Raw genomic sequence first — 12,491 nt, forward strand, 5'->3', positions numbered from 1 at the left:
GCATAATTTAGTGATCGAATTATATTATTTTATTAAAATAACTTGTTGTACATTTAATGTCTGTTGTTTAATATTCTATATATTCTAAATACAATATTGTAAACATTATCAATGTTCTAAAAAGAGATAAAGTTAACATTAAAGTAGAATATTTAAATTTACTAATACTCTTTTTATTGAGATAATTAGATGTGCACTTGATTTCGATAGATTCTCTTATATATTAAAAAGACACATCTCAATACATTTAAATTTTTGTTATTAAGTTATTAAATTCAATGTACTAAGTCAATTTTGTACAAAATTTATAAATTTTTTTAATCAACTTTCACAGAATTCAAATAACTAGTTGATTATTATAAAAATACTAAATACCTATATACTTTTTTAAAATACCTTAATAAAAAGTAACTGAGGTAATGCTTTAATTAATTAAACATTTTTATTTAACTTTTAATAATACTTACCTTCATAAAAACAACTGATGTAATAACTTTAATAACTTAATGTACTTAATTAACTCAGTAAAATAACCTTATTAAAGAAAAGTTGTGGTAGTAGTTGTACTAATTCAATGTCGCTTCTTCTACAAATATTCTGTTTTTCTTTGCTATTTGCTGCAAAGTTTTGTAACACTCCTACATCCTAAACGATATTACGCGTAATATTATTTAAAATAAATAAAAACAAATTAAAGTTTTATAAACAAAAAAGTAACTTGTTAAAATAAAAGTGTACCGTATAACTAGTTAAAAACAAACAAAAAAAAATAAGGAACATTTTGTAAAATGAATTACTTTAAAAATTTCTAATTTTATAAAGACTTCTTAAAAACTTTAATTTAAAGTAATATTTCTTTATAATATCATTGTAAACTTTTTAAAAATGTCATTTTAACCCTAAGTACATATACACATATTTATAAAACATCTGCATTTTAATTAGTTAAACAACCCAATTAATAACTCTTCAAAATTTTTATACAAGTCTTTATAAAAAAAACATACTAAATAATTAAAATAAGGTTTATAAACAAAAGTTTATATATTTTTATTGTATTAAGAACATACCTCGTAAGTAGCATTGTAAACTTGTTGATAGTCTTTATAGTTGCTATGGTGACCGATTTTAACTGGTGAAATAAACAGATTTGATTGGTCCATTTTCACTGGATCCTCAAATTGTCTCAACAAGAACGTTACTTTTTCTTGATAGTTTATATTCTGTTAATATAAAATATTTTGCTTTAATGTTTATGTAAGTTTTTTTAGTAGATTATATTCTGTTAATAATTAATTCAATAATATTTAATTTTTAAACTTGTGTAGCTTTTTTTTGTTAGTTTTTACCTTTTAGTGAAAACCATTTTTTGTTTGGTGTGTATAAAAATAATTTTAATCTAAAAAAGAGTTTTATTTGTAATATATAATAATGCGCATATAATTTCATCATTAACTATTTATTAATTATATACTGTCAAAGAACTGTTAATTTAAAAAAACTATAGAACAAAAACTAAAACAAATATTCATAAATTATGTTTTTATAGTTTTTGTAGGTTAAGAACACCTGCAAACCGGATTTTTTACACTAGTCCATTTTTTAATTTAAAAAAAAATTTACTGTTAGTGATATAATCACTACAAACTTTATAATAACTCTTTTATTTCAAAAATTTAAACAATATAAGTAGCCACAATAACAGCTCTAAACCGAAACAAGTCACTCAAAATGTTTTATTTAGCATAAGTTTGTTATAAATAATTAATTAAATAATTTACTTTTTGTCTGTAAACAGTCTGTTTCCTTTTCAATTTTTTCCTTCCGAATATTTTCCAAAATTTTAACAACTTCTTCAATCTTTCTGTTAGTCTGTATGTATTTTTTATTATTAATAAAAAAAGAAAATGTTTATATTAAATTTTACTTAAACACTTGTAAAAATTATTACTTTTTTAGTTTGATATTAACAAGTATTACAATGTAGTTTTTGTTAGGTATTAATAAATAAGTAAAAATAAGGATTCATTTTTTTAACTAGTAAAACTTTCAAAATTACATGCCTGGATAAATACCTTAATTAAATACACCTATTTTTAGTTAAAATTTTCAACGTAAGCATCTCTAAAAACTTTAAAAACCAAAAAAGAACTATAAATACATTACTTAAGTGCTTAATTATTTATAATTGTACCAAAACATTTGGTTTAATAACAAATAAGATGGTTTCTTTGTAATAACAATAAAAGGAAACTTAAAACAATGTTGGGTGATTCATACCGGTCATTATAACACTACAAATTACAGGGTATTACAAGTTTGACATTGTAAAAAAAAATAAGCTGTAAAATAATAACGATCTCTCAAAAATCCTGACACAATCTCTAAATAATTTTTCTTAAATTTTTGTCGTTTTGATAAAAAAAATTACCGAAATGAGTTATAAGAACTGACATGACTAATTTAAATTAACAATTATAAGAAGAATTAAACAAATGTATTTTTGCATGGTATGACAATAATAATAAAATGAGGGGGAAGGAATTGTTAAAATTTTGAGGTTAACCAATTTTCAAACATAAGTTTGGAAATACAATAGTTTTCACAAATAATATTGACTATGATTACACAACTAAAATTACTGAGGGGGCTTGAACTCATTATTTATGGCATCACAATGAAACTTACTAAGGAGAATTGAACGAATCAGTTATGACGTCAGAACAATCTAACTGAGGGGAATTGAACAAATTAATTTTGACGTCCCACTAAAACTCACTGAGGGAAGTTGAACAAACTACTTATGACATAAAAACTAATGAGGAGAGTTGAATAGATTAGTTATGACATCACAAAACTCACTGTGGGGAATTGTATGAGTGAAATTGTGGGATGTTGTTGGTTCTGAAGTGAGACAACAACTGCGGACTTAGCGGTAATGAGGGCAAGTACAAATCTTTCTCGTGTGTTATTTAACGAGTGAATTATGACGTAACAACTCACTGTGGGGAATTGAAGAAGTGAAATTGTGGGATGTTGTTGGTTCTGAAGTGAGACAACAACTGCGGGTTGTAGTGGTAATGAGGGCAAGTACAAATCTTTCTCGTGTGTTGTTTAACGAGTGAATTATGACGTAACAACTCACTGTGGGGAATTGAAGAAGTGAAATTGTGGGATGTTGTTGGTTCTGAAGTGAGACAACAACTGCGGGTTGTAGTGGTAATGAGGGCAAGTACAAATCTTTCTCGTGTGTTGTTTAACGAGTGAATTATGACGTAACAACTCACTGTGGGGAATTGAAGAAGTGAAATTGTGGGATGTTGTTGGTTCTGAAGTGAGACAACAACTGCAGTTTGTAGTGGTAATGAGGGCAAGTACAAATCTTTCTCGTGTGTTATTTAACGAGTGAATTATGACGTAATAACTCACTGTGGGGAGTTGAAGGAGTGAAATTGTGGGATGTTGTTGGTTCTGAAGTGAGACAACAACTGCGGATTGTAGTGGTAATGAGGGCAAGTACAAATGTTTCTCGTGTGTTATTTAACGAGTGAATTATGACGTAACAACTCACTGTGGGGAGTTGAAGGAGTGAAATTGTGGGATGTTGTCGGTTCTGAAGTGAGACAACAACTGCGGATTGTAGTGGTAATGAGGGCAAGTACAAATGTTTCTCGTGTGTTATTTAACGAGTGAAATATGACGTAACAACTCACTGTGGGGAATTGAAGGAGTGAAATTGTGGGATGTTGTCGGTTCTGAAGTGAGACAACAACTGCGGATTGTAGTGGTAATGAGGGCAAGTACAAATCTTTCTCGTGTGTTATTCAACGAGTGAATTATGACGTAACAACTCACTGCGGGGAGTTGAAGGAGTGAAATTGTGGGATGTTGTTGGTTCTGAAGTGAGACGACAACTGCGGATTGTAGTGGTAATGAGGGCAAGTACAAATCTTTCTCGTGTGTTATTTAACGAGTGAATTATGACGTAACAACTCACTGCGGGGAGTTGAAGGAGTGAAATTGTGGGATGTTGTCGGTTCTGAAGTGAGACAACAACTGCGGATTGTAGTGGTAATGAGGGCAAGTACAAATCTTTCTCGTGTGTTATTTAACGAGTGAACTATGACGTAACAACTCACTGTGGGGAGTTGAAGGAGTGAAATTGTGGGATGTTGTCGGTTCTGAAGTGAGACAACAACTGCGGATTGTAGTGGTAATGAGGGCAAGTACAAATCTTTCTCGTGTGTTATTCAACGAGTGAATTATGACGTAACAACTCACTGTGGGGAGTTGAAGGAGTGAAATTGTGGGATGTTGTCGGTTCTGAAGTAAGACAACAACTGCGGATTGTAGTGGTAATGAGGGCAAGTACAAATCTTTTCGTGTGTTATTTAACGAGTGAATTATGACGTAACAACTCACTGTGGGGAGTTGAAGGAGTGAAATTGTGGGATGTTGTCGGTTCTGAAGTGAGACAACAACTGCGGATTGTAGTGGTAATGAGGGCAAGTACAAATCTTTTCGTGTGTTATTTAACGAGTGAATTATGACGTAACAACTCACTGCGGGGAGTTGAAGGAGTGAAATTGTGGGATGTTGTCGGTTCTGAAGTGAGACAACAACTGCGGATTGTAGTGGTAATGAGGGCAAGTACAAATCTTTCTCGTGTGTTTTTAACGAGTGGATTATGACGTAACAACTCACTGTGGGGAGTTGAAGGAGTGAAATTGTTGGATGTTGTCGGTTCTGAAGTGAGACAACAACTGCAGATTGTTGGGTAATGAGGGCAAGTACAAATCTTTCTCATGTGTTATTTAACGAGCGAATTATGACGTCACAGCTCACTGTGGGGATTTGAAGGAGTGAAATTGTGGGATGTTGTCGGTTCTGAAGTGAGACAACAACTGCGGATTGTAGTGGTAATGAGGGCAAGTACAAATCTTTCTCGTGTTCTATTTAACGAGTGAATTATGACGTAACAACTCACTGTGGGGAGTTCAAGTAGTGAAATTGTGGGATGTTGTTGGTTCTGAAGTGAGACAACAACTGCGGATTGTAGTGGTAATGAGGGCAAGTACAAATCTTTCTCGTGTGTTATTTAACGAGTGAATTATGACGTAACAACTCACTGTGGGGAGTTCAAGTAGTGAAATTGTGGGATGTTGTCGGTTCTGAAGTGAGACAACAACTGCAGATTGTTGGGTAATGAGGGCAAGTACAAATCTTTCTCATGTGTTATTTAACGAGCGAATTATGACGTCACAGCTCACTGTGGGGATTTGAAGGAGTGAAATTGTGGGATGTTGTCGGTTCTGAAGTGAGACAACAACTGCGGATTGTAGTGGTAATGAGGGCAAGTACAAATCTTTCTCGTGTGTTATTTAACGAGTGGATTATGACGTAACAACTCACTGTGGGGAGTTGAAGGAGTGAAATTGTGGGATGTTGTTGGTTCTGAAGTGAGACAACAACTGCGGATTGTAGTGGTGTGGTAATGAGGGCAAGTACAAATCCTTCTCGTGTATTATCATTTCTTTCATCCAAACTTTGAACGCTGCGAATGCCCGTGCTGAACTGTTGGAAGATTTCTTAAAGTTTAAAAAAGTGGTTATTTCAATAAAAATGCTTTTAATAAATTTTAGATTTAGACTTGTACAAGCCATAATTACTTGTGCAGTAAAAAATTCAAAAAACCTTTTTTTTTTCTAAATTAATACTATTTTGGGTTATTAAGAAGAAAAAATTGCAAAAAAAAAAGTTTACAAAAGTTAAAGCAGCTTTTACTCGAGAATGTTTACTAAATAAATTCATAACAGTTTGTCAGCATGATAAGTTTGAATTTAAATAAAGTTGAAAAAATTGAAACATATTAATGAATAAATTAAAGTCAACATTTATTAAACGAAAACTTTTTCATAAAACTACTTTTTTTTAAAAATTGATTTGATAAGGCAGTTTATTTATTTTATTTTAAAGACTATGACTTTCTCATATTTTTATAGACTTTGTTTTTCAATTAACTTTTAAAATTTGATTTTAGAACTTATTAAAGAAAACGTTTAAAAATAAAATTACTCTTTTTTCTTTTCGTTGTCTTTTTCCTGTACGTTTAGTTCCACCAAACTCTGCATGCATTTTTTTATATTCGTTTCAAGTGATACCATCTCTACGGGCTCGAAAAATCTGTAAGTAAAATATTATTGTTTAAACTTTAAAATAAAATAAAAACATTAAACAATATGAGTAATATAGTTAAAGGTTTTTTTAAACTAAGATAGTAGAACAGGTAAAAGATCAGTGTTAGTGTTGATCACATAAATTTAAGTGAAGTTAATAAGAAATAGAAAAGTAAAGAATAAGACTTATTAGATAAGCGTAAAAGAAAGTAATTCTAATACTTAAGAACTAAAGAAAAACCGTAAGTAACTTATAAAAGAAAACTTGATGAAAAATTAATGATAAAAATCAATGTAAACTTAATAACATTTCTATATTATGTTTTTAAGCTTTCACATTTTTATTGAAAAAACATCAAGCTACGCAACAACAAATCGTCTCAAACTATATACGGTATCTTTAAATCGAAACCGCTGAACAACGGTATAAAGTTAAACCAGAATATGCTCTATGAATATACCTTCGGCGTATACGTTCCATATTATACAAGTCTGCAGAAAATTTCAACTTGATGTATGGCGTTGTTACGTCATTACCAGCTTCAAGTGTAGCTTTTTCGTTAAAGTATCTTAATGTAGTGTGTAAAAAAGTGTATAGGAAATCACATAGGCTCAATACTTATATACAACTGTCACAACAACTTAATGACATACATAAAAATTCGTCACAAAACTACTTTCTAATGTTTCAAGTTAACAATATATACTTATGTTGTTTTTATCTTTCATGAATATAAAAAATAGGTTCATTAAGTGGTGCAATAAAATGTTTACAGGAGAATTTATAAAAGTATTTATCAGTAATAAAATAGTACTCGATAAAATTAATATTTGAAATAAATTTGCACATTTACCGCAATCGTACCGGTTCAAAGAATTGTCTCGATACAGAGTTGTTATTAAGGGGTAATAGGGATTATTAAAGTATATTAGTACAACAATCAAAACAACACTTATATTTTATTTACATAAACTAAACAACACAAAGATACAATTACATCACTCTATACGAGAACTAAAGTTAAACACACAAGAAAATATTAGTTCTTAAATTTAACGTGCTTAAAATGCATCTTAACTTAAAGCATACTTGCCGAATGCTCTGCCGAAACTGCTACTGCTACTGCAAGTAATTGCAAGTCAAATTACGTTTTATAAGCACTAAAACAAATGTAACTCCTTTAAGTAAACAATATTGTTTATTGTTTTAGAAAATTGTTTTAAGAGTTATAAAAATAGTTTTGGAAAAGCTTGTTTTGAAAATAATGAAAAATGTTTTGGAAAAGCTTTTATTGTTACAAAAAATTCCATATTTATTCACAAGCTTTAAAATACTAAAATGAGATGCTAATATCATTACATTGTTTCTTTTTAAATTTTCAATTTTAACGTTTAAAGCCTGGTTTTAAATAATTAAAATCCTTAAAATCCTAATTAACTTTAAACTTTTTAGACATTATCAAAAGTCCGGTTTAAAAAAAGTAAGAAAAAGAAATTGTATTTCTTATTATCTTAAAAATTACATAATTTACAAAAACTTAGATAAAACACAACAAGGCAACAATGATAGTCATTTAGTTGGCTTCTGGCTTGTTGTCCTCGAAGTTCTTGTCCTTGGGCTTGTTGTCCTCGGGCTTGTCGTCCTTGGGCTTGTAGTCCTCGGGGTTGTGTCCTTGGGCTTGTGAAACATCAATTGGATCATTGACAACGTCTTGGTTCTTTTAGGAAACATTTACTTTCTGTCTTCTAGCTGGTTTGTTGAATCAGCAAAACATCACATCGATTGGCTTCGGAAACAATTGACAGCAGGAACTTTGATTGTGACGTCATAGAACAAACACAAAATCTTCATTCAATCTTTTGTTTATTGTCGTACTTATAAACAAAAAAACTTTTAAAGTTTCATGCAGCAGCAAGGTGTTAGGTGTGCTTAAAGCTGTGGTTATCAAACGACAATTTGCTTCAAACAACGTTAAAAAGATACAAACGCAACAATTTATTTAACAAGCGACGACTGCTAAATTTAAGGGGAGTTTATTTTTGATTTCTTTCAAACGGAAAATTTTAACACAACTTTATACTTGAACTTGAAACGAATAATAAAATGTGGCAAACGATAAGCCATTTAACGACTAAGAAAGATGAAAACTCATTCAAACATATTTTTAAACTTCAGAAACATTCTAATTTAAAACAAATACAATCTATACTTTAATACAATCAATCAGCAGATCAAAACAATAAATTAGTAGTAGTAAACAAATAGACAAATTTGTTTTATCAGCTAAAACTCAGACGTTATTAAGAAGAACAATTCTGCTGTTGTAATTCTAAATTTTAATGCGGTTCTTACTTTACATTTCTATGCTTAGAAAAATATAATAACTGCGCTCTCTTGGCAACTTATAAAATGCAATTTTGCACTAAAATACTGCGTCCCCTGACGACTTATGTGAATTGCAACATCTTCAAAAGAACATTGTGCACTAGAGTAAAAAGACTGTGCTTTTTATAATCGAAATACTGCGCCCCCATGCGACTTATGTTAGTTGCAACTTATATTATACCCTCAGCTAAAAAAATTAAGCTTTTTAGGATCGAAATACTGCGCACCCATGCGACTTATGTTAGTTGCAACATATATTGTGCACTAAGAAGAAGAAACATTATGCTCGTTGGCAAATAAAATGTGCATCTAAGCACTAAAAAAGCATATATAAAACTATACATAAAAATAACCGCAAAAATTATATAGTACTTCCAGCAAAAAATCCTTGACATCAAGCTTCTCTTTTAACAAAACTAAACAAACCACTACCACACACTTGTATTATAATTGTAGACTTGCTGTTTCAAAGTAGAAAGTTATTCACATAATTTTTCTTACTATTATCATAGTGAAATGTCGCAAAGTGAAGTATTATCGCAAATTATACTGTCAAAATTTTAAACTCGTTAAAAAGTTGTTTAGTAATAAACTAAAGTTTTTTTTTCGCTGCGTTTTTTAATTGATAAGGCACCTAATTCCTAAATATCAGAAGATTCCTAAAATACAGGCCACACATGGTTTCCAATGTCTCGTTACAAATATTTTAAGGGGGTAATAGGGATTATTAAAGTATATTAGTACAACAATCAAAACAACACTTATATTTTATTTACATAAACTAAACAACACAAAGATACAATTACATCACTCTATACGAGAACTAAAGTTAAACACACAAGAAAATATTAGTTCTTAAACCTAACGTGTTTAAAATGCATCTTAACTTAAAGCACACTTGCCGAATGCTCTGCCGAAACTGCTACTGCTACTGCAAGTAATTGCAAGTCAAATTACGTTTTATAAGCACTAAAACAAATGTAACTCCTTTAAGTAAACAATATTGTTTATTGTTTTAGAAAATTGTTTTAAGAGTTATAAAAATTGTTTTGGAAAAGCTTGTTTTGAAAATAATGAAAAATGTTTTGGAAAAGCTTTTATTGTTACAAAAAATTCCATATTTATTCACAAGCTTTAAAATACTAAAATGAGATGCTAATATCATTACAGAATAAAAACCATTTTTAAAATCCAATTGCTATCACTGTCATAGTTCAATTTTTCAAGCAATTTGCAAAAAAAATTTAATTGCGTAAGTATGCCGTTACGTTACGTAAATATGCTTTTCGCCTAAAATATAAATGAAATATGCATAACACTTGTTAAAATTTACAACACATTTATATAAGCTTAATTAGTGAAAAACAATATTTTCTTATTTTGATACAGAACAACCAAAAACATGTTTTAAATATGAATTTTTAAGTAACATGTTTTGCTAAACAAAACACCTAAAAACAACTATTAAGGCTTAATATATATAAATTCCGAAGTATTTTTATAACGTATAAAAATACAAAACTAATGTTTTTAAAAATTCAATTATATAGCAAAAAGTAGTCTTTAAAATCAACTTTTGTGTTTATAAATTCAAAGATTTTTTTAATACTTAAAGGTACATTTTAAAACTATTCATTAAGTTTCAAACTATCTAGCAAAAAAAAATAAAATGAGTTACAAGTTAAATTATTTACTTTAACAATTTGTAAAAAAATAAATACTCAATAACTAGAAACCGAGAACTAAAACTACTTTAGAAGTTTTAGTGCTTTAACACATTTATATTTCAACGATTTTTTATCAAAACAATGTTTGCCCTTTAGAGCTCTTCAGTTATGAATAATTTCTGAAGAACTAAAACAAACAGATATGAGAAAAATTAGGATCAAATCAATTTTGAAAGGGTTTATAAGGGTAAAAGTACAAGCAAGTAAATTTCGGTGCATATTATTTATACAATAACCTAAAAATGAATCATTAATAAATCTCAAACAAAAACTTTTTTTTTAAACAACGATACAGTCAGTATGAAGAAACAAAAATAAAATTGCATTTTTACCGCACTAATAACGGTTTAAATATAACCAATTTTGCCTATCAGTAAAAAAGGTGTTTCCAAAACAAAATACATTTTAAATGCACATGACAAAAACGTTTGTCTCGTAATTAACTGCTCGTTACGTCACAAAAGACTTTAAGTGCAAAATTTTGAAAAAATACACCAACTCGGTGTAATTCAGTTCATTTATCAACTACTACAGTAGATGTACCACCTTTTTATATACCAAACAAATTTTACTACTTTCACAACTAAATTAAAATGTTGTGTTTTAATAGGAATTTAGTTCAGTTTGTTAGATAACTTCATAAAAATGAACGGGAGAAAATTGATTTGAAATTTCAACATTAAAACACAAGTAAAACAAATTATTAGGGAACAAAAACAAAATTGTGTACTAAAAAGTTTAGAAATACTGAAGTAAAGACTTATAAAAAACAGAACTAAGAAAAAATTGAACATTGAACTAAGATTTTGAACAAAAAGTACAACAGTTAAATGTTAAGTACAATTTAACTTGAAACGATTGATAGGCATTTTAATTAAAATAACATATAAACAAAGCAAACTTAAAATATTTAAAATTGTTTCATAAACAACTGAATAAAAAAATATTAAATCATTTTCAAAAGTATGTATAGATATAGAACAGGGTTTCCCAAATTTTTTTTAAAAGGCACCCATTAAAGAAATTAAAAAATCTATGACATCATTTCCTAATACCTTTTTTTTATCTATATACTCAACTCCAGAACATTTAATTTAAGTTTCAAACTATGACCTCATCGCGCCCCTGTGGCCCCTTTTCTGCTTATGTCCCCCTGAATTTCTGTAATGGCCCCTAAGGGGGCCACTATTTGGCCCACTTTGGGAGACCCTGGTATAGAAGAACTTTTTAACAGGTTTTACGACTCGATAACCAAAAGGTTTCTTTGTACACCAGGTCCTTAGACTAAACTTTTTGAGCGCTTTTTTATCGTTCAATAAAAAATACTTTTACAAAAACAATATTACATAATTTTATAAAAACAATTAATGTATTGATGCTAAACACATTAATTACTATTTTTATAATAAAACATAACTTCAAACCAAGTTATAACCATCAGGTTTTTTATGATAATAAAATTAAAACAAACTAAATAAGGTAGCTAACTACAAGTTAAATATGATTTATTGTTGTTTTTAATTTTAGTAAGAACTTTAGCCACCGTTATGGCGGATTAAATTAATTAACAATTTTAAAACATTTTCTGAATACGCCAACTTTTATAAAATACAGAACTTTATCTAGCTTAATTTTTTTTCTGGTAATATAGTAAATACGCCACTACAATCTTTAAATGTAAATCTACAGTCAGATAAAATTTATTTATTTTGGAGAAAATTTACTAATGAGTAGTTTTGTAAGCATTATGGTTTCTACTGTTATGGTTTGCAATATTTATTAACTAAAACTCTAAACTATATGTTTAGAACAACTTACTATTAAAAGCTTAAAACCTAAGTATAATCTTAGTTAAAGCATATTTACTTCTTCACTTAGATAATAAAGTTTCAAGTTTCTTTTTTTTACATAGTTATGCTTTTAAGTGTAAGAGTTTTGTTTTTTTGAATACAAATATTTTCTAAGTTTAACAATATTTATTTCGGCCATCATCAACAAAGTTGAGATGTTCTCGCCATCAACAATAAACAATGAACTTAACAACCCGACCAACAACAACAGCATCCGAAACAACCTACGACCGTCGTAACCAATCGAAATCGGTCGAAGGTTGTTTCGGATGCTGTTGTTGGTCGTGTTGTGAAGTTCATTGTTTATTGTTGATGGCGAGAACATCTCAACTTTGTTGATGATGGCCGAAAT

The 12,491-nt window shown here is 29.3% G+C and overlaps 1 protein-coding gene across 1 annotated transcript in view; it reads right to left on the bottom strand.

Moving 5' to 3' along the window:
- The window catches only part of LOC145841759 (ectopic P granules protein 5 homolog), a 70,385-nt gene that overhangs the window by 11,554 nt on the left and 46,340 nt on the right, over positions 1–12,491 (bottom strand). The window contains exons 28-32 of the mRNA XM_082949114.1: positions 6,076–6,183; positions 5,413–5,574; positions 1,782–1,872; positions 1,071–1,223; positions 535–645 (exon numbers count right to left, since the gene is read on the bottom strand). Of these exons, the coding sequence (XP_082805240.1) occupies positions 535–645; positions 1,071–1,223; positions 1,782–1,872; positions 5,413–5,574; positions 6,076–6,183 (625 nt within the window). The remainder of the gene's footprint in view (positions 1–534; positions 646–1,070; positions 1,224–1,781; positions 1,873–5,412; positions 5,575–6,075; positions 6,184–12,491) is intronic.

Source organism: Thalia democratica, chromosome 7 (genome assembly GCF_965202585.1).
Source record: "Thalia democratica chromosome 7, ktThaDemo2.hap1.1, whole genome shotgun sequence".
NCBI classification, from domain to species: domain Eukaryota; kingdom Metazoa; phylum Chordata; class Thaliacea; order Salpida; family Salpidae; genus Thalia; species Thalia democratica.